Source organism: Venustampulla echinocandica, assembly GCF_003357145.1.
Source record: "Venustampulla echinocandica strain BP 5553 chromosome Unknown scaffold_0, whole genome shotgun sequence".
In the NCBI taxonomy this organism is placed as follows: Eukaryota; Fungi; Ascomycota; class Leotiomycetes; order Helotiales; family Pleuroascaceae; genus Venustampulla; species Venustampulla echinocandica.
The window spans coordinates 7,237,182-7,255,501 of NW_022474205.1; the positions used below are offsets into that span (position 1 = coordinate 7,237,182).

The 18,320-nt window shown below is 49.1% G+C and overlaps 8 protein-coding genes across 8 annotated transcripts; 3 read left to right on the top strand and 5 right to left on the bottom strand.

Moving 5' to 3' along the window:
• Positions 1-404: 404 nt before the first annotated feature.
• On the bottom strand, positions 405-2,438 carry BP5553_02281 (uncharacterized protein; the record flags this gene model as incomplete). Its single annotated transcript, XM_032010904.1, has 2 exons — positions 405-1,179; positions 1,336-2,438. 2 exons carry the CDS (start codon positions 2,436-2,438, stop codon positions 405-407), a joined length of 1,878 nt encoding a protein of 625 aa, XP_031874958.1.
• Positions 2,439-3,386: 948 nt separating this feature from the next.
• Positions 3,387-4,109, bottom strand: BP5553_02282 (uncharacterized protein; the record flags this gene model as incomplete). Its single annotated transcript, XM_032010905.1, has 1 exon — positions 3,387-4,109. The coding sequence occupies one exon, from the start codon at positions 4,107-4,109 to the stop codon at positions 3,387-3,389; it is 723 nt and encodes a 240-aa protein (XP_031874959.1).
• Positions 4,110-4,954: 845 nt separating this feature from the next.
• BP5553_02283 (uncharacterized protein) lies at positions 4,955-6,270 on the top strand (the record flags this gene model as incomplete). Its single annotated transcript, XM_032010906.1, has 2 exons — positions 4,955-5,032; positions 5,095-6,270. 2 exons carry the CDS (start codon positions 4,955-4,957, stop codon positions 6,268-6,270), a joined length of 1,254 nt encoding a protein of 417 aa, XP_031874960.1.
• Positions 6,271-6,626: 356 nt separating this feature from the next.
• Positions 6,627-7,457, bottom strand: BP5553_02284 (Uncharacterized protein; the record flags this gene model as incomplete). The annotated part of the gene is made up of 4 exons (XM_032010907.1): positions 6,627-6,713; positions 6,865-7,158; positions 7,217-7,261; positions 7,323-7,457. The coding sequence occupies 4 exons, from the start codon at positions 7,455-7,457 to the stop codon at positions 6,627-6,629; spliced, it is 561 nt and encodes a 186-aa protein (XP_031874961.1).
• Positions 7,458-8,069: 612 nt separating this feature from the next.
• BP5553_02285 (putative phosphoacetylglucosamine mutase) lies at positions 8,070-9,741 on the bottom strand (the record flags this gene model as incomplete). The annotated part of the gene is made up of 2 exons (XM_032010908.1): positions 8,070-8,933; positions 8,983-9,741. The coding sequence occupies 2 exons, from the start codon at positions 9,739-9,741 to the stop codon at positions 8,070-8,072; spliced, it is 1,623 nt and encodes a 540-aa protein (XP_031874962.1).
• Positions 9,742-10,297: 556 nt separating this feature from the next.
• Positions 10,298-12,043, top strand: BP5553_02286 (Uncharacterized protein; the record flags this gene model as incomplete). The annotated part of the gene is made up of 1 exon (XM_032010909.1): positions 10,298-12,043. One exon carries the CDS (start codon positions 10,298-10,300, stop codon positions 12,041-12,043), a length of 1,746 nt encoding a protein of 581 aa, XP_031874963.1.
• Positions 12,044-12,622: 579 nt separating this feature from the next.
• On the bottom strand, positions 12,623-13,927 carry BP5553_02287 (S-adenosyl-L-methionine-dependent methyltransferase; the record flags this gene model as incomplete). Its single annotated transcript, XM_032010910.1, has 6 exons — positions 12,623-13,101; positions 13,161-13,492; positions 13,545-13,654; positions 13,712-13,731; positions 13,789-13,802; positions 13,872-13,927. The coding sequence occupies 6 exons, from the start codon at positions 13,925-13,927 to the stop codon at positions 12,623-12,625; spliced, it is 1,011 nt and encodes a 336-aa protein (XP_031874964.1).
• Positions 13,928-14,945: 1,018 nt separating this feature from the next.
• Positions 14,946-17,440, top strand: BP5553_02288 (Uncharacterized protein; the record flags this gene model as incomplete). Its single annotated transcript, XM_032010911.1, has 3 exons — positions 14,946-15,336; positions 15,401-15,609; positions 15,662-17,440. 3 exons carry the CDS (start codon positions 14,946-14,948, stop codon positions 17,438-17,440), a joined length of 2,379 nt encoding a protein of 792 aa, XP_031874965.1.
• Positions 17,441-18,320: the final 880 nt, after the last annotated feature.

The following is an 18,320-nucleotide window of genomic DNA, read 5'->3' on the forward strand; positions in this document are numbered from 1 at the left end:
TGGGTTGGCCATGGAGGTCATGTGACACCCGCCAATTTCCATTCTGGTACTGTACCACCATCAAGTACTTTGCACAGTGTAAAGCTTAAAAGAGCGGTGTATAATAAATTTAACTTTTTTTGCCAGCGGTTAATAAGAAAATAAACATGGAAACAATATATGGAAACGTATAGAGAATATTGGTTCCGTTTCCGACCAAAGCTTCGAAACCGTCATTTGATCGGCATGCGTGGCTTTTGTATCGAAGATGAACGAGGAATCTCTACCTGTCTATAACGAGACTCGCTACTACTATCTTAATTGTTAATGGATTTCGCTATCAGAAGAGGACTACAAGTTGCTTTTATATCCCCTCGCCACAAATGTATTCCCCACCTCCGTCCAGTTCCTCATCCACCACCAGCTTAACTAGAAAGCCTTTGCAACACATCAAGGTCCATCTTCAAGTTCATCGTATCGTTAAAACCCCACTCCTGCATCGCTTCTTCAATCTCCTCGAACTTCGTCGTGTCGAAATTCAGGCCATACTCAGAAATCTTTTGTGAGCTCTTATCCCTCAACCCCTTTTGGCTCAGATCCGCCTTCCCGACAATCTCCCACCTATCATTCTTCTCATGGCCAATCCTGCGAATGATAACAGCCACATCGGTGCCCCAGAACTGGCACACAGAATCACCAACCCTCGCGCCGGGGGGAGCGAAACCAATGCGCGAGTTCGTCGCTAAGAAACGCCTTGGTTCCTCTTCTTCCTCTCCTACACCCTCTCCTGATTTCCCAGCTTCTTCCAAGCTCAACTCACCAATCCCGTCAGGCAAAGTATCCTCATCACCCGCACTAAATCGGAACCCAAAGCTCGAAGTCGAATGCACATTCTGGATCCGTTTCAGATACGCTTCATCCCAATCCAGGATAAGCTTTGAGTATTCCATGTCATCCTGCCTAAGCTCCTGGGTTGCCTCGCTTTCCATTGAAGCATATATCTTCTCGGATTCAATCTTCCACTTCTTGTTTGCGCGGTGAGAAGAGACAGTGTCAAAGTACGTTGGTCCTAGATAGAGGATCTCGCCTGCTAGGGCACCCCGCGCGTAATAGAACTTCTTCTCATCATTCTTATTACCCTGGTCGCGACGGAGTTTGGCTTCCTCGTCCACAGCACCTTCAAACATCTTCTGTACCAGACTGGAGAAAAAGATCAGCATTTAGGAGGGCAAGGGATTGAATGGCCCCGTCTTAAGCGTTGGCCTCGATCCTGAAAGCCCTAGGATAGCACGATTGAGCCGCAGCCGGGAATTCGCAACATGAAGATAACCAGCCTTAGAGAGACGCTTTTCTTACCTACTAATCTTCATCAACCGAATCGCCCGATCAACTTCTGGTTTAATCTCAGAGGCAAAAAACCCCTCATATATTGGCTTCCCAGCCTGATGGAAATCCAGCAAATTCCTATACAAGTCAAACAACTTCACTTCATAATCAACCTCGATCTCATCATCGACATCGTTTGCCAACCCCAGAAGACCAAAAATCTTATCTCTCTTCTCGAAGCATTGAGCGTTCTGAAACTTGTCAATCAGCATCTCTAATCTGTATTCATCTGTGTCTTTCCTGTCCCTATGTCTAAGCAGAGGGATGGCCAATTTTTCCAACGCGAAGTATTCCTGATCGAGCTTTGATTCAAAAGTCCCCTCGCTGATCTCGAAACTGCCATGCATAAAGAGAAGTTCATGCGCTAAGACGACTTCTTGAATGATCCAAAGCCGGCTCCAGTATGGATGAGTAGCTATCGCCTTGGCATTATCGGCACTCCGGACAATATTCAGCTCTCTATCAACCGCCATGTACTTCTCAGCAGCTAGACCCAGCCACACAAGTACCCTTGTTGCACGTTTGTAGACGAATTCCATCATACTGACTTGGGCGTTTCGTTCCGGGATATCATTCTGATTGATACAGATCGCATCAATCCACAACGCCCTGGGTGTCTTCTGCCGCAGTTGACGCAAGGCAAAAAAGAGATTCTTGCGCACGAGGAATTCCTGTCCGTTCACAGTAATTCGTTTGTCGGCTTCCTCGCTGCCCCAGGTATATGAGAGACATTCATATACAGGTTTACTGGCGAAGGTGCGGGGGACGAGCTCGCAGCTGATAGGATCGTGGGTATCATCCTCATCGTCGTTGTTATCCTCCTCCTCCTCCTCGTCTTGGTCACCATAGCGGTCATCCTGGTCGCTATAGCTGTCGCTATGTTTGCTATAGTCGCTCCCATGGTCGCTATAGCCGTCGTCAACTTTGACTTTGTTGCTCTCCTCGTCCTTGTCGCGATTTCGGTCTTTTGCCCCACCTTTGGGCTCCTTAGATTCTTCGCTTGGGAGAAGAATCAGGAGTCGGAGGGAATCGCCCCTTTTCTCAAACGGAGGGTAAGCAAATGGGGAAGCCATGACCGGGTGAAATCTTCGAGCTTCAAGTTAGATACCTTAACAGTGAAGAGGAAGTTAATGGACCACGCCCAAAATATTGTCGTAGTGCTATTGAGAACTCCGTAAGATCGGGGGATTCCTACCCCGCCATGCCCAGCCATTTCGCACTGGTCCGTGCAATTCATTAATATCGCAAGTTGATTGTGAGATTTGTCTTAGTGCGTTGTACTAGATACTCTCTGTAGAAGGTTGTTGCTGCTGCTTTACCTGCCCGCCTAGAGAGTGTAAGCCGCAACCTTGTCGAGTTCTGGTTTTGCCATGTCCTTATTATTATGTTTATAGCATTGTTTAAACATAAATAATTAGGCATTGCTGATGGATTTAGCACATCCTAGCTACGGCGCTTCCCGTCCATAAGGTTTAGCCCAACCCTACCCGGATGCACGGACGAAATACTACGAGACCCTGAACAGCTCCTGTGCCTGGATCAGCCTACGTATTTTTATAAGGAATCCTTAATGAAAGGACAAATATAAGGTTGAACATTACAAATTATGCTGAAAATTTCATAACCTTGGGAAATAAGTTATTATCTATTATGTGTGCGTAAGCGTTGAACTAGATAGGCACTTCCTGACATATCAGAGAGTATGAGTAAATTTATATGGAAGTTGTACAAAGTTATTTACATTGTGATATTAAATGTATACGTAGTTAGGATATACTCTCAAGGACAGCTGTTTAGAATGAAGGGACTTCAGAATATATTTTATCGCGTTGAAGAATAAAATATAATTTGTACCGGCGAGCTGCGATTCATGGGGGGCGGTTAAACCAAAGGTAACACTGTGCTAGGTAATTCTAGTTGCGGATTTCCCAAATATATTCGAACAATACCTGCTCCCTTAATATGTACAGACGGCGCTCGACGGATGCTCATGATGACCCATCACGGCCCTCGGACCCCAATTAGTTTGCAATTACAGGCGTAGTCCTGTCCCAGTCATTCTTTTCGGCCGCCTCTAATAGAAACCAAGCAACACTCTTCCTTGAGGTTTTTGAAGTCATACCATATCCCTTTCCATTCTCGCCATAGTGCTTAATCGGTTTTGGGCCATCGTCGCTCAGCATAGTTGGTTTGGCCAACACATAGTTGACCCCGCTCGCTTTAATTTCATTCTCCAGCAGATTATGGTCATCAAAAGAGAGCTTCACATTCGAGTGGTGGATCACGGCCTTTAAGACAAGAGGGATGGTTGACCAAGATTCTCCAACCCCAGCAGCGGACAAGATGACAACCTTGGTGGTGTCTACCAAATTCAATTCTTTGATGACAGCAACAAGATTGGCAGCTGAATCAGCCATAAGTCTAGGTGGCGACACCATAGGTGCCCAAAGGCCGTCTGTGGCGCGGACTGAGGCAAGGGTGCTGATGGCTATAGCTGGTTTGACAGTTGCAGAGCCGAAAGCTGCTTCGATGTCTGGTTTATTTAAAGGGTTTCCTGGGACTGTTAGTGACAGTTTTGAATAGTTCTTCTCAGCGTTCATACCTTCCACAATCGTGAGCCCGGATCTCGCTATGAGGCTGGTGCTCTTCCTAACCAGAGCGGTTACGGTATGGCCACGTCGTAAACATTCATCGATGGTTACTTGGCCAGTACGGCCGCTTCCGCCGAGGATGAAGATATGCATGTCAAAGAATTCGAGGGAAATTTGTATGAAGGTGAGCCCGAGGTCAACTTTTGTGAGCAGGCGCTTGAGGTAATAAGGAAGCTATTATCGATTGCTACAATGAGGAAGTTCGAGTGTCGAAGATGAAGAGCTATTTAATAACAGAGCAGGAGTTGGTAAGCCTTCACTGCGGGAGCAGCCACTTATAATACCACTCCCTCCTCGCTCCGCCTTACCCATCTCCGAAAGTTTGTAAGCTGGGAGACATAGTTATATGGGGCCGTTATTAGATTTGCATACAGGTTGCCTTCTATGAATGAGTTACGACGGAAAAGTTGGGTGGTTGATTGTCGGAGCCGGCGTCATTGCACGGATCCGACCGGGACTTGGACATAACGCCGCGCGGAGCCGGTCCGGACTTACAGCTACGCTCGAATAACTGGTGGGAGTACCTGCTTACCTAGGCTGATACTTGATAAGCGCAATTGGTCTGGTCTATGTGGCCTTGCAGAGTAGTGCTCACTCAGCTGATACTTGATATGCGCAAATTGTCTGGTCCGAGATACTAATCCGGAGATAAGCTCGCTGTATCATGGAACAAAACTGCACCCGCGGAAACCAATGCTCGTCAAGCCTCGTGGCTTGGAGAATAAAAAATATATATATCTGTGATGTTCCGAGGGTTAGTATTTTAGATTAGAAACTTTTCCATGACGCTTACTTCTCTATAAACTTATCCATCCATCCTTCTACTCCATCAAATCTAGCTCCAATTGACCTTCCCCATCCCCTCTCTATCCTCTCTATCCTCTCTATCGAACTCAGTGAAAACGGAAAGCTTCTTTATCACATCGTACTTTTACAATATGTCCGAAGTTAAAAATTCCTTCAAACCCATGGAGTCAAAACCCAAACCCATTCTTATCATTGGGGCAGGATTAGCAGTTAGTCTTCCCTCCAGCGCAAGCATCCATGATCACAGACCCCAAGTACTCACTCCACACAGGGTCTCGCTCTTGCCTTATCTTTGCAAAAATTATCAATCCCATGCACAGTATATGAGGCTCGTCCCAAGGACGTCCGCCTCGGTGGAGCCGTAATGTTGTCGCCAAACGCACTCCGAGTTCTCGATACTCTTGGAGCATATGCCCGCATCAAAAGCAAAGGCTACCAGTTCGAAACCCTCAGCATGGAAACTGATGAACGTATACCCATGGGGACCTACTATTTTGGCTCAGAGCAGATGTACGGCTACAAAGGTCTTCGCATTTATAGGAGGGAGCTTGTCCACGAGCTCATAGCCATGGCGGAGGAGGCTGGCGTCCACATGGAATTCGAAAAAAAATACAAGCGCGTCATTTCCGAAAGCGAAGATAATATCGAGGTCGAATTTGATGATGGCACGATTATTGACGCTGCCATGCTCATCGGCACAGATGGCATCCACTCTCAGGTCCGCGAGTACCTTGCCCCAGGTTCCAAGCCCAAATATCTCGGGCAAACCGCCATTGCTGGGGCAGTGAAGACTTCCAATGTCTCCCTACCAGCTGACTATAAGCTCCCAGTTTCCATAGCCGGTAAAGCAGGTGTCTTCATACTGGCGCCTCAAGATATCGATGGCTCGGAGCTGTTGGCAGGGACTCAGTATGCGGTCCCGGAACTCACCTATGCCGAGAGCCGTGCCATTTCGTCGAATCCGGAGAAAATGATCGAGATGCTCCGCCGCGATAAGGCTGACTGGTCGGAGCTCGTTCAGTCGGCGATGGAGAACATGATCCCTCAAAGCATGTACATCTGGCCGTTCTATGCAGTGCCTAAGATCGAAAGCTGGGTGAGCACGCACAGCAAAGTTGTGATCATCGGGGATGCAGCACATGCTATTCCACCTACGATTGGGCAAGGGGCAAATCAGGCGCTGGAGGAGGCGCTCGGATTATCGATTTTGCTGGGGAAGGGAAACCATGTTGGGGATTTGGAGAAGTGGACAGAACATCGGAGCGAGAGAATCGCGAGCTTGATGGAAATGACGAGAAAGATGAATAACAATCGGTTACCGAAGGCACAGAGAGATGCCTTAGAGGAAAGCCAGTTCTGGAAGCCAAATAAGGAGCGACCTGGAGAGGAGATGAGGTGGCTCTATGAGTATGATGTTGCGAAGGAGCTTCATGGCTTGGGCCTTTAATAGGGAGACTCTGCGGCGTTGTGGGCAGCGTAGTTTGGCTTGTGCCGTTGGCATATCTCGATAGTTCCTATGATAAAAGGATGAATTTCAGTAACCCCATAAAACTCAACGATAAGTGCTATCCTGAAAATAGTGGAATTTGACGAGAGGCCCAAGGAAGCGGCATCTATAGAAATGAGAGGCCAATCAATGCTGATATCAGAGCCTCGTTAATTAAGGGACGCTGCAAGTCGTGGAAGTTCTTTTCGAGGGGATAAGGGAAGTTTTACGAACGTACAGATGTCACAAACCATTATATGGGCGATAGATGGAAAACACACTAGCTGTTAAGAAGATCTGATATCTATAGCGCTCATTTAATTTCGAGGTTTCGAGTCCTCTGCGTCATTCTTTGGCACATGCACAAACGCCGGGATAACCATAGAGTTAAGGTTTCTCCAAATCTGTAATCATAAGTCGAAAGTCAGCATGTTCTCTTGAGTTCGCAGGTTTGAAGGGTAAAATGAGATGCACATGAGTTCCAACATATGCCCAGTCGTGTTATTAATTTCACCTGGCACAGCGGGCAAGACTCACAATCGGCGATTAGCTTACCTTTGAAAACGCCCCATGAGGTAACTCATTATTCCACCGATTCTCAACCCGCACGATCCCCTCTCCCATGTCGTCCGTATAAATTTGCACAACGCTGTCAATGATCTGGTCCTTACCAATGCCCTTGATCTTATATCGGGTTTTGACATCCATGGTAATGGGGTTGCCTGCTGAGGTGACGGATTGGTGTAGGCGTTCGATTTCGGAAAAGGCGGTTTCTAGACTATACCACTGAGCCTCGTACTGTTTGCGACCTTGGGCGTTTGTTAGTGGATCTGCGAAAGTCGCATCATCCTGGAAAAAGAAATCAGGTATTTGTAAATCTGAAGGAAGGAACTAATTAATGACCCACAGCCCAGAGCTGAAGCTTCTTTAGAGACGGTCGGCCGGCCAAAAGCTATTATTCCTGGAGTTTTAGCTATTAGACTTTGTGTTGAGGGAGGAAGTAGATCACTCACATCTAAAATACTACCAACCAGGATCTTCTGTTGGACAGAAAGATCCACACCAGGAGCCGTCTCAATATTCGTATTCTCGATGCCCAAGCTACCTGGGTTGACAGTAGACTGTGCCACTGGGACCCCTAGTGACATTTTCCTTATATCATGGAGATACTCCGAATATGATTCCGGTTGATGAGACTTTCCATAGGTTGCAAGAAGAGAGCTCGAAAGAATGGAAGTGGAAACCCATCAAATAGCTTTAGAAGTTAAGAAAAGAGTCCAAGTTATGATCGAAGGTGGGAGTGGATGAAATGATAGATAGTATAGAAAGGTTACGGCGTTGAGTGTTCAGGGACACGTTATGATGCCGTAATCGTGGAGTCCCCTAAATCCGTTGACCGTTGACATCATCACAACTCGGGATATCCTACATTTGCGGGGGAGCTTACGACACGACCTCTAATCTGGGATCCCCAAGTCACTTGACGCGCGATGATCTTATAAGACGAGGGAAATAAAGTTCACAGGGTAGACAAGTATCTAGGTCGCTATCGAGGCGGAAAGTTAGCTGGATTACGGTAGACATCACCCTTTGAAATGGGAACAGCGATTGTGGTCCCCAAGCTTAATAAGAAATAGTGATTGTTGAATATCTCTTCTGTCTACCAGAAGACCCATGACGAATGTTTTCCTTTCTAAAATCAAACTCCTTGCCGTCATGAGCTCGTTTCTTCATTCGCCTTTTTGAATAGAAAATTACCCTCATGCCTTCACGCCTCCCTCCTGCTTGACAACGGCGGCAACTTTGCTAGCCAAATCGTCGGCCTCGCTCCTTGTCGCAGCCTCTGCATACACTCTCACCGCATCCTCTGTTCCGGATGCTCGCGCGAACGATCTTCCATCCTTGTACTTGGCCACTAGAGCATCTATCTGGGCCTGCACTCCTTGGGGCTCGACCAATTTTCTCTCCGCATCAGTTGTCTTGAAGAGATTCCGATCCCCGACCTCAACACGCACCAGTCTGTTCGGAAGATCTGTGTATGTAAGGTCCCACTCCTTCGGTGTCCAGGCCTTATGCGACAAGATCGTCTCGACAAGAAGCATATCTGAAAGCGCGTCACCAACGGTCTGATTGATGAGTTCCGTAAGGGCGCGGAGGGTCTCCAATGCATTGGCTTGGGCTGGTGACTCGGGGACCTTGGTCTGGAACGCCTTCAATGCTTGCTGGGAAAATACGACAGTTCCATGGCCATTAGCTTCGAAGTAGACGCCCACATCAAATTTTGTCGCTGCATGATGCAGCCATTTCACTCCTGTGGGTGTGCAGACGACTGGTAGACCGAGAGTTTTCTCGATATATTTTGTACTAGCTCCATTCGCATATGCTGTTTGTACAACACCAATCTTGAGATCCTGAGAAAGTCCAGCTTCCCGGGCGAGATCGCCGATGAACGATGCCGCAAGTGTGGCAATCCGGTCGCCGTCAAGGAGACGGAAGCCATGATCGGGATCATTAAAGTAGTAAATGAGTCGATCGGCGTCGCCATCCAGAGAGCAGCAACGCTCGTTACCCGCCTTCGATGATGGTGGGGCTCGCTGCTTCGTCTTCACAAAATCTGCACCGCACTGCAATGAAGTTTAGTTATGTAACACGAGTGCGAAGTTACTGACTTACATCATGATTGAGAACTTCTGCCTTCAGGACATCGTCATTGATAATCTTAATCTCCACACCGCCCGTTGAGCCCTTTGGCAAGAACTTCAGCAGCTCAGCTAACTTTGGGCCCCCAACTCCGTTGGCACAGTCGATGGTTACAGGGCCAACCGTCTTCTTCCCCTTCATGGCTCGCGCAAAGGCTTGAGCTAGCTTCTCGTAGTATCCCTTCTCACTGACCTCGCCGTATGATTGCGGTGTACCCTCGGTGTTGGTACATCTCGTCAAGTAATGCAATTGGGGAGTCGTCAAGAGCTTGTAATCTGTGTACTCGGTTCCCGTGGCTTCCAAAGCATGCACCAGCGCGGTCACCAGTTTCGGGCCAGACGGTCTGGTATCTCGGGCGAAGATGACTCTGGCTTGTTCATCCTTGTTGATCTTCAGCCGCTCTTCTAAGCTTCGATACACGGTCACCACGTCCTCATCTTTGGCATTGGCTAGCTCGGTGGAGTAGGCTTCCCAGGAATTCTCCAGCATCTCGCCCATGGGGTCTACCAGCTTGATGCCATTGTCCTCGGGTGGATTGTGCGACGCTGTGATCATAACACCGATTGTCTGACCGCCGAGTTTTCGAGAGCGCAATGCAGCTACAAGGCCGACACGGAAGACCACCGAGTCCAGAAGGTTGGCCTTCATGCGAAAGCCTGCGGTTCCATACTGGAAAACTCGATCAATAGGCTTAGGATGCTTGCTGGCAGCAGCGGCAATATTGGCGTCCATTATTTCGATGGATTGTGTACGCGGAGAGACTTGCGGTGGGAAGAGGGGTATACGGTGAACGGCGTAGCTATCTACTGGGGTAGAATTGAAGGGGACGGAACGAGGACAACGAAGAGGTGACAGATAAGTACTGCGCGTAGTACCTAGGGTAGGCAATGAGCTTCGGCGACCAACTTATTAGGATCTGCCGAAGAAATGAATTGTAGGATGTGTTTATGTTTGTGTTGTGTTCGTGTTGGGCGCAGCTGCCCCGCATGCAAATGCCTCAATTCTATTTCTGGCTCTAAGTCCCCGCGCCGTCCCGTTTCAGGCCAGGAACGTCATGTGACTTGGCGTGCATCTGCCAGGGCCCCCCCGCGGCGCGTCACGTCAATGGATGTGCTTCAATTCCCTCGAGCATCGCGAACACAACAGAAATGCAATTTGCTCTAGTTCTGGCTTCGAGGCTATAAAGCCTCTCATTTTCCTTTTGCGCTTTCTTTTTGGGGAGATTGTCCACTGCTCGCTCTATTGGCCGGTGAATTGGTATAGACAGCTGCGCCCCCCCTTTCCGATCATGACTGAAGCTGAATGCGCGAATCCCCTCCTACTGGGCTGGGTCTCAGAATGGCTGGAGACAGCGCGGGAGCGGAACTCCAAGGGCGTCACTACCTACAAAAAGGCCTATGACTCCATGAAATCCTGTCCCTTACTATTTACGCACCCATCAGAGGCACAGCAACTCACTGGATTTGGACCGAAGCTTTGCAGTCGTCTGACCGATAAGCTCAAAGAATACTGCGATACAAACGGTCTTCCTATGCCAGAAATACCCCAAAAGCGGAAGAAAACAGCTCCCAAGGGTAATGGCGATGGCGATGGCGCTGCAGAACCGGTAAAAAAGACGAGGAAACCGAAACCATATGTGCCTGCGCTGCGTTCTGGTGGTTATGCTATTATTTTGGCTCTGGCGACATTGGATGAGAATTCACATAGTGGTATCACAAAGCAAGAGACAATCGCGCTGGCAGAACCACATTGCGATTCCTCATTTACTGCTCCTACCGATCCTACCAAGTTTTATACCGCGTGGGGTTCTATGAAGACACTAGTTGAAAAGGATTTGGTTTACGAGAAGGGGAGACCTTCACGGAAATATGCCCTGACAGAGGAGGGATGGGAGGTTGCAAAGCGCATTAAGAAGGCGAATGATGGAAATACAGAACGGGTGGTTACATCTGCCCCGAAGAAAAACGCAGCTCCAGAATTGGATGATGATCAGTTCATATCTCTCGACCCAAGTCCATCTCCTCCACGTATGGGAACCTCGGAATCTTTATCCAAACAACAAGCACCTGATATCATCCCACAAGGTGAAGCCATCGCATCGACGGCTTCCCTCCCGGCGTTCACACCCATAATTATTCCACCAGGCTCCTTTGATGTAAAGCTCGTCCTCGATACACGAGAAGTCCGATCCACAGACGACCGAGGCTACATGGAAAGGGAGCTCACCAAGAAAGGTGTAGCACCTATCATGCGTATGACTGCACTTGGGGATGTATTCTGGGTAGCCAAGATGCGAGACTCGGCGTTGCTCCAGAGTCTGGGTGCCGAAGGTGACGAGATCGTTCTGGACTGGATTGTGGAGCGCAAGCGATTAGACGATCTTGTGAGCTCAATCATAGGCGGCCGCTTTCATGAGCAGAAATTTCGTCTGCGAAAAAGCGGCATTAAGAACATTATTTATATTATCGAAGAATTCTCTATCGACATCCCGAAATATGGAGAGGCGGTGGAATCCGCCATTGCCAGTACCCAGGTCGTGAACGGGTTTTTTGTCAAGAAGACGCAAAAGATAGATGATACGATTCGTTACCTAGCGCGCATGACGAGAATGCTTCAGGGCATCTACGAGTCGAAGCCACTGCATCTGATCCCGACTGACATCCTCACGACGCGGAATTACCTCCCGCTCATGGAGCACCTTCGCGAGACGCAGCCTATGAAAGATTTCCACATCACCCACTCGGCGTTTTCGTCGCTGTCTTCGAAATCCGAAACACTGACGTTGAGAGATGTCTATTTGAAGATGTTGATGTGTACTAAGGGTGTGACTGGCGAGAAAGCTCTAGAAATCCAGAAAAGGTGGAAGACGCCAGCCGAGTTTGTGGAGGCTTTTGGGAAGTGTGGAGGAGGAGAGCAGGGGAAGAAGAGGAAGGCTGAGATGGTGTCTAATGAGATGAGCAATTTGATGGGCAGGAAGAAGATTGCTAAGGCATTAAGCGTGAAGATTGCGGAGGTATGGGGAGAAGGGCAATGAGGTATCAATTGTAACGGCCTAAAATCGCGTCAAGGAACGGTGTTTCCGGCCGGAATGATGTAGTTTTATGATGGAGTTGGACTGGAAACTCTGTGTTGACACTTGTATATCATTGGACTATAGGTATGGATGGACATAGCGCATTGGAGTATATATATGCGGGCGTACGCTCGAGAATTCTAGACGGAGTATACCATATAGAAAGCATACAGCGGCAATTACAGCAAGTAGACAACATGCACAAGCGCTATTAGTTCTGCACACATCATAAATTTTGAAGCAAAAGATTCTATTTTTCTTGTTCCTCCTGGGGATCGAAAAATAATGTGATAAAACATTGAATATGCAATGCAGGATAGCGAATATAGAATTCGCTATGCTCAATCATCTGAACGCCATTAAAACCCATCCGTACCATAGCCAGAAGCCCATCGTATCTAGGTCGTCATCATCTAATGCGTGCGCAGAGAAAATGCCGCACACACCACTCAAAAGACAGTGCAAGCTCCAGAGTTCTGCGCTCTCAGCCGCGAAGAAACCCTTCCACCCAACTCCCGCCCACAGACTCACACCACATCATTAGCACATCTTATACGTGCAGGCCCCCTCTGCCTGCCGCATTGGATCATCCGTAATCAGTTTATATGCGATCTTGACGTCCAGGTCCCGCTTGTTCTTCTCATTCGGCTTGTTCTCTAATATACCCTTGATTTGTTCACCTTGTTGAACGGTTAAGACTTCCCTCAGGTAGAACACGGTCTGCTTCCAGTGGGTATACTTGGTGTGTGGTCCAGTGCTGAAGCGAATTGGCTTGTGGCAGGCGGTGAAATCAATATCGAACCATGCGATAAGGGCGTGGACGAAATCGTCGCGGCGGGCGTCGAGGGTGAAGGGTGAAGTGAAAGCAAGATCGGCGGTTGTGCAGGTGTAGAGATCCAGGGTTAGGACGGCGGTGGGGTCTGTAACGACGGCTTTGATCTCGACGGTGTCAACTAAGGGCTCCGTGAGAGCGGTCTTCTTCAGGGGAGAGTAATCGAATCCGTAGACATTGTCCCAGACTGGAAAGGCAGCTGGTTAGCAAAGTGATAATAGATTGTGGGGGTTGCGTCAGACTTACATCCAATCTTCTCGTCCTTGTACTCTCCATCCTCGATACCAGCCATGAAGATGGTGGCCTTGTCGGGGAAGATCAGTCCGTTGGGGGCAAGGTACTTGTCACGAGCATATAGCACGGTGTCAAGCATGGACTCGTACAACAGGAAATAACCCATCCACTCAGATATTATAATGTCGACCTTGGGGAAAGGCACTTCAACCTCCTCCATCTTTCCTTGTAGCAGGGTGATCTTATCGGACATCCCGTTTACCTCGACGATCTCCTTGGCCTTCTCGATGATAGTCGACATGTCGACACCGATTACGTGCTTTGCGCCGGCCTTGACCGCGAACCTATTTCATAAAATTAGTCGTTGAGGCGGTCTAGGGCAAGAATATTACATACATGGAGAGAATGGCGGTACCGCATCCAACATCAAGAACAATCTTGTCTTTGAAAAGATGCTTGTTCTGCACAATAGCATTCATATACGACCGCGTCCGGACCTCATCTTTCTGCTCCAGTCAGTGATTTTGCAAGGGGCAAAGGATTCGCGTTCTGCCGGTACACACCAACATTTCCTCATGGATGCCTTTTTTCCTTCAGTTAGCAATAGGCCTTCAAGAGAGCGTCAAGATACCACACGTACCATGGTGGTTATAGCTATTTCCGATCAGTATTTTGAGTAGTTTTGAGCAAGCCTGGCCGGGCGCAAAACAAACGGACACTCACCTGTTGAAGTAATGGGCCTCGGAATGGTCCAGCCCCTGCATCTTGTCGTCGGCCATGATGGCGGAGAGAATTGAGTTGGATGGAGAACGGGGGAGAAGAGATCGGGTTGTAGTAGGGAAGGGTATTGCGCGGGATAGTGGTGAGAGGAAAGACGGGTTTTATTATCAGTTCGATTAAGTTCGGGAAATTTTTGGGGCGGTCGATTATTCTGCCCCCTTCTTCCGCCTTTGGAGAGGCTGCCGTAGCCACTGATGTCAAGCGAGCCAAACAAGCTTCGAAAAACCAGGGCGAGAACTTCTCCATACTAGCCTTGCGGTCCTTACAAAGTACAAAGGATACTCGTAGGATGAAATTTCAATCCTCGGCGTCGCCACTTCACTCCTGGAATTCGCAGCCAACTATTTCTCATTATAAGTAGCATTAATTATATATTTTGTCCTCAATACAACCCACATGAAGAATGGTTGAATTAGATGGAATGTTTTGTACAAGGGTCACGTGCAGCGCATAGAGGGTCGCAGCCCTGATGCGGAATAGGTGCCAAGGTTTAGCCGAAGCGACATCAGAAAAAAGCTAAAAGTGTCAAAAGTGAGATTGCATCCGAAAAGAAAATATATCGAAATATAATACGTGTTAAAAATAAAGGATCTAAGATACTTGCATGAGGAGTTCCTCGGGAAAGCGATGCTGATTTGTTCAGATTAAATTGGAGGTTAAGTATTGTCGCACGACAACAATAGGCACCGCCATCCTTTCGCTTAGCGTTGGGCGGAGGCGGACGGCAGAAATTCATGACCGAAGCCCCAACTCGACGCTTGCGACAACCCGACCGCGGGGTTTCTCACTTTTCTCCATTATCGCGCTCAACACCACACACCCCTCGCTGCGCTCTGCTCGCCGCCCTCGACCTCAACCTGCCTTCTTCCATCGCCGGTCGATATCCGACGAATCCATCACGTGTTGAGATACGGTTACTAAGTACAGGATTAAACAAGATACAAACAATTCAATTCCTTGCGTTCCACGCTTCGCTTCGCTTTCGAAAGTCAAGAGTCATCATCGCCACTCGCCAATATGGGTCGGCAACCGAAGATCGTCCCGCCTCGTCGTCCGAATCCCCTCAGAGACAGAGAGAAGAGGGCTGAGATCAGGGCGCCTACCATTTTCACCCAGAAGGCGGCTGCAGTCGCCGCCGCCGCTGCAAAGTCAAAGCTGCGGAAGCGCGGCTGTCCAAACCCGACATGTGAGGCTCCTAATATCGAGGATGGCATTTGCCAGGGCTGTGGCCGGGTTGTCGATGATTCCAATATCGTCGCCGAAGTTCAGTTCGGAGAGAGCAGCTCTGGTGCCGCTGTGGTCCAGGGAAGCTTCATGGGTGCCGATCAGGGCGCGGCCAAGAGTATGGGCCCGGGCTTCCGGAGAGCAGGTGGCTCAGAGGAGGGACGAGAGGGAACCATCCGTGAAGGTATGTTGGAGCGAGCCGAAAGCCCTCCCCCCTTTTATTAGTTCTAGGGCTAATATCATTCTAGGAAGACGCATCATGCAGGCCATGGCAAATCAACTTCAAATCCAAGAGACCATTGTTGCTCAAGGCGTTCAAATCTTCAAGCTGGCGGCTATGCACAACTTCATTCAAGGACGGCGGATGGAGATGGTCTGCGCTGTCTGTTTATACAGTGCCTGCCGTCAAACGAAGCCATGTAGAGTAATGCTCATTGATTTTGCGGACAAGATCCAGGTATTTAGACTCGTCCCCGTCACATGATCTTCCCTTGCTAACAACTTACTAGGTCAATGTTTTTAAGTTGGGTCGCACCTTTAAGGCCCTCCATCATGCTGTTACATTTGCGAGAAACGGCATCTTTCCTGTTCTGCCTGAGGATTTGATCTGGCGGTTTGCTGCCAAGCTCGAATTTGGCGATCTTTGCGACAAGGTTGCTGAGGACGCTGTCAGAATGGTCAAGCGTATGAGTCTAGATTGGATGGTGATGGGAAGAAGACCCTCAGGTGTTTGTGGCGCTTGTCTTATTTTGGCAGCACGTATGAACAATTTCCGTCGCACTATTACCGAGGTCGTTTATGTCGTCAAAGTCACAACGCATACGATCCAAAAGCGGCTCGATGAGTTTAAATTGACTCCGAGCAGTGCTCTCACCGTTGACGAATTCCTGAACAACGAGTTCCTGGAGTCGGCTCACGATCCCCCATCCTTCTACGAGAAGTCCGAGGACTTCCAGAAGAACAAGACGAAGAGAAAGCGCAAACGCAAGGGTGAAGATGGTGCGGAGGGAGACGATGAGGACGTAGAGGATGCGGAGGCAGATGGCTCACCAAACAAACGCCGAAAGTCTAACGACCAAGTACTTCCATCGGTCGAGCTCCGGCGCGATGCCGATGGCTTCGCAATCCCCGCAACGCCAGCCCTCTCTCACACGGTGTCCCAGTCTACCGAGTCCTCGGACACAAACCAGACCAATGGGACACCTGATAATATGATCGACCCGGATCTGGTCGATGACGTGATCCGAGAACAGACGGGCACTTCTATGAACTTGCTCGTAGAGACGTTTGGTGATGCGGTGGGTGGGGTGGGTCAGGACGAGGTCTCCGATACTAGCCCTGCTAAAAAGGGCCGCGCAAAAGCAATGAACGTTCGGGTTCCGGCAGAATGGGAGAGAGACGAGAATCAGATGATCGAGGAGGTTTCGGAGATGGTTTCTGATCCTAATAGCGTCCATCATGCCATATCCTATGCTCGGGCTACCAAACGTGCAGCTGAATATTTGCTGCTCGCTGAACAAAATCAGAAATTTGTCAGCATGGATGTCCATATTGGCGAGGATGAGTTTGCGGAGGACCCCGAGGTTCAAAACTGCGTGCTCTCCCCTGATGATGTGGCAAGGAAGGAGAAGGTGTGGGTTAATGAAAACAAGTCTTGGCTCCGACAGGAGCAGATCAAGGCATACAAGAGGAAGCTCGCTGAGAATGGCCCGCCCAAGGCTCGGCGAAACAGGAAGAAGAAGCCACGGATGGGAGAGGGGCAATTGACTCCGGCGGCATCACCGGCTGATGCTGCGGTCGAAGTACTGAAAGCCAGAGCATTCTCCAAGAAAATTAACTATGATGCCATCCGAGGCATGTTTGACGATCCCGACATTCCACAGGCCAGCAACCTTACGAGTGCCGCGACCAGTCAAGTTGGAAGCCGTGCTGGGAGCGAGCTGGAGTCAGTGGCATCTGTCACTCTGGGTGAGAATGGCCTTGCTATCACGGCTGGAACCGCGCAAAGCGAGATGGGCGATACCGTTGCCAGCACCGTGGACGAAGAGTCTGACGAGGATGATCTTGACCATGTTCGTCCTGATGATGACACCAGAAAGGTCGTGGTTGAGGAAGAAGAAGAAGAAGAAGACGACTGGAAAGCCGCATTTAAACGCAAGAGGGGCGACGATGAAGAGGGCTTCGACGACGACGAAGAAGAGTATCCCGACTTGGGATACGGAGACGACGAGCCGAATTTCGACGACGTTGGCGCCTTTGACGGGCCTGAGGATTATGATGAATATTAGATTTTGTACAGTGTATGATTGCGATGGATGGGTGAGCGCGCCTGAGGGGATTTGCGCTATTGTATTTTGGGTTCAGATCTGTTTTTATGGGAAGGATAATAAGGTACGCTGGAGCGTAGGCGCTCAGGCACATGGAGAGCGGTATGCTCACATGGAAGGCAGCATTAGCGACAAATACATGAAGATTTAAGTTTCACTACGATTATTTCTAAATGTGCCATACATTATTGATCAGCCTAACGTAAAAAACCTGTAGCATGGTGAACCCGTACTACCCCGTACCTCTTCCCTCGCCTCCAGTAACCACGGTTACCTACCTCTACCCCTTGCCTCCGTGCATCATCAGAATCCGTGCATCATCAGAACTACGGGTCAATGGCCTTGGTTTCTGGACTGCATACCTTGCACCTGCATAATGATATGCAGGGCCGTAAGGGCGAGACCGCCTACCAGGGTCCGGGCATCTGGGGTTACAGTTCTGATATGAGACAATGGTGTACCCGTAGGTTTCTGGTACGGAAGCACCCCTTTACAGATCCCGGGACTTCATCCGATCAGATGGCTCTGGAACAGTCCTGGCTCCTTGCATTTCGCGGCTAAATTGGCCGATCTTGAAAGTTGAAACTACGAAGTACAAGCACAGGGCAGTATACCCCCCTTTTTTGGGCACCAAGATGCAAGTGCGCTACTATCACGTGATAATTATAGCAACCACGCCCCTTGTCTAGATTCTCTGATTAAGGGGTTGGATGGATGTAAACCCGACGCATGTCTGAGGGTTTGGACTCAGTGTGTACAAAAGTGCAGCCAAACGCGGCGTATTGTCCACCAGAGGGTTATCATCACCTTAGGAGTCTGACCCAAGCAGCCGGACACCTTT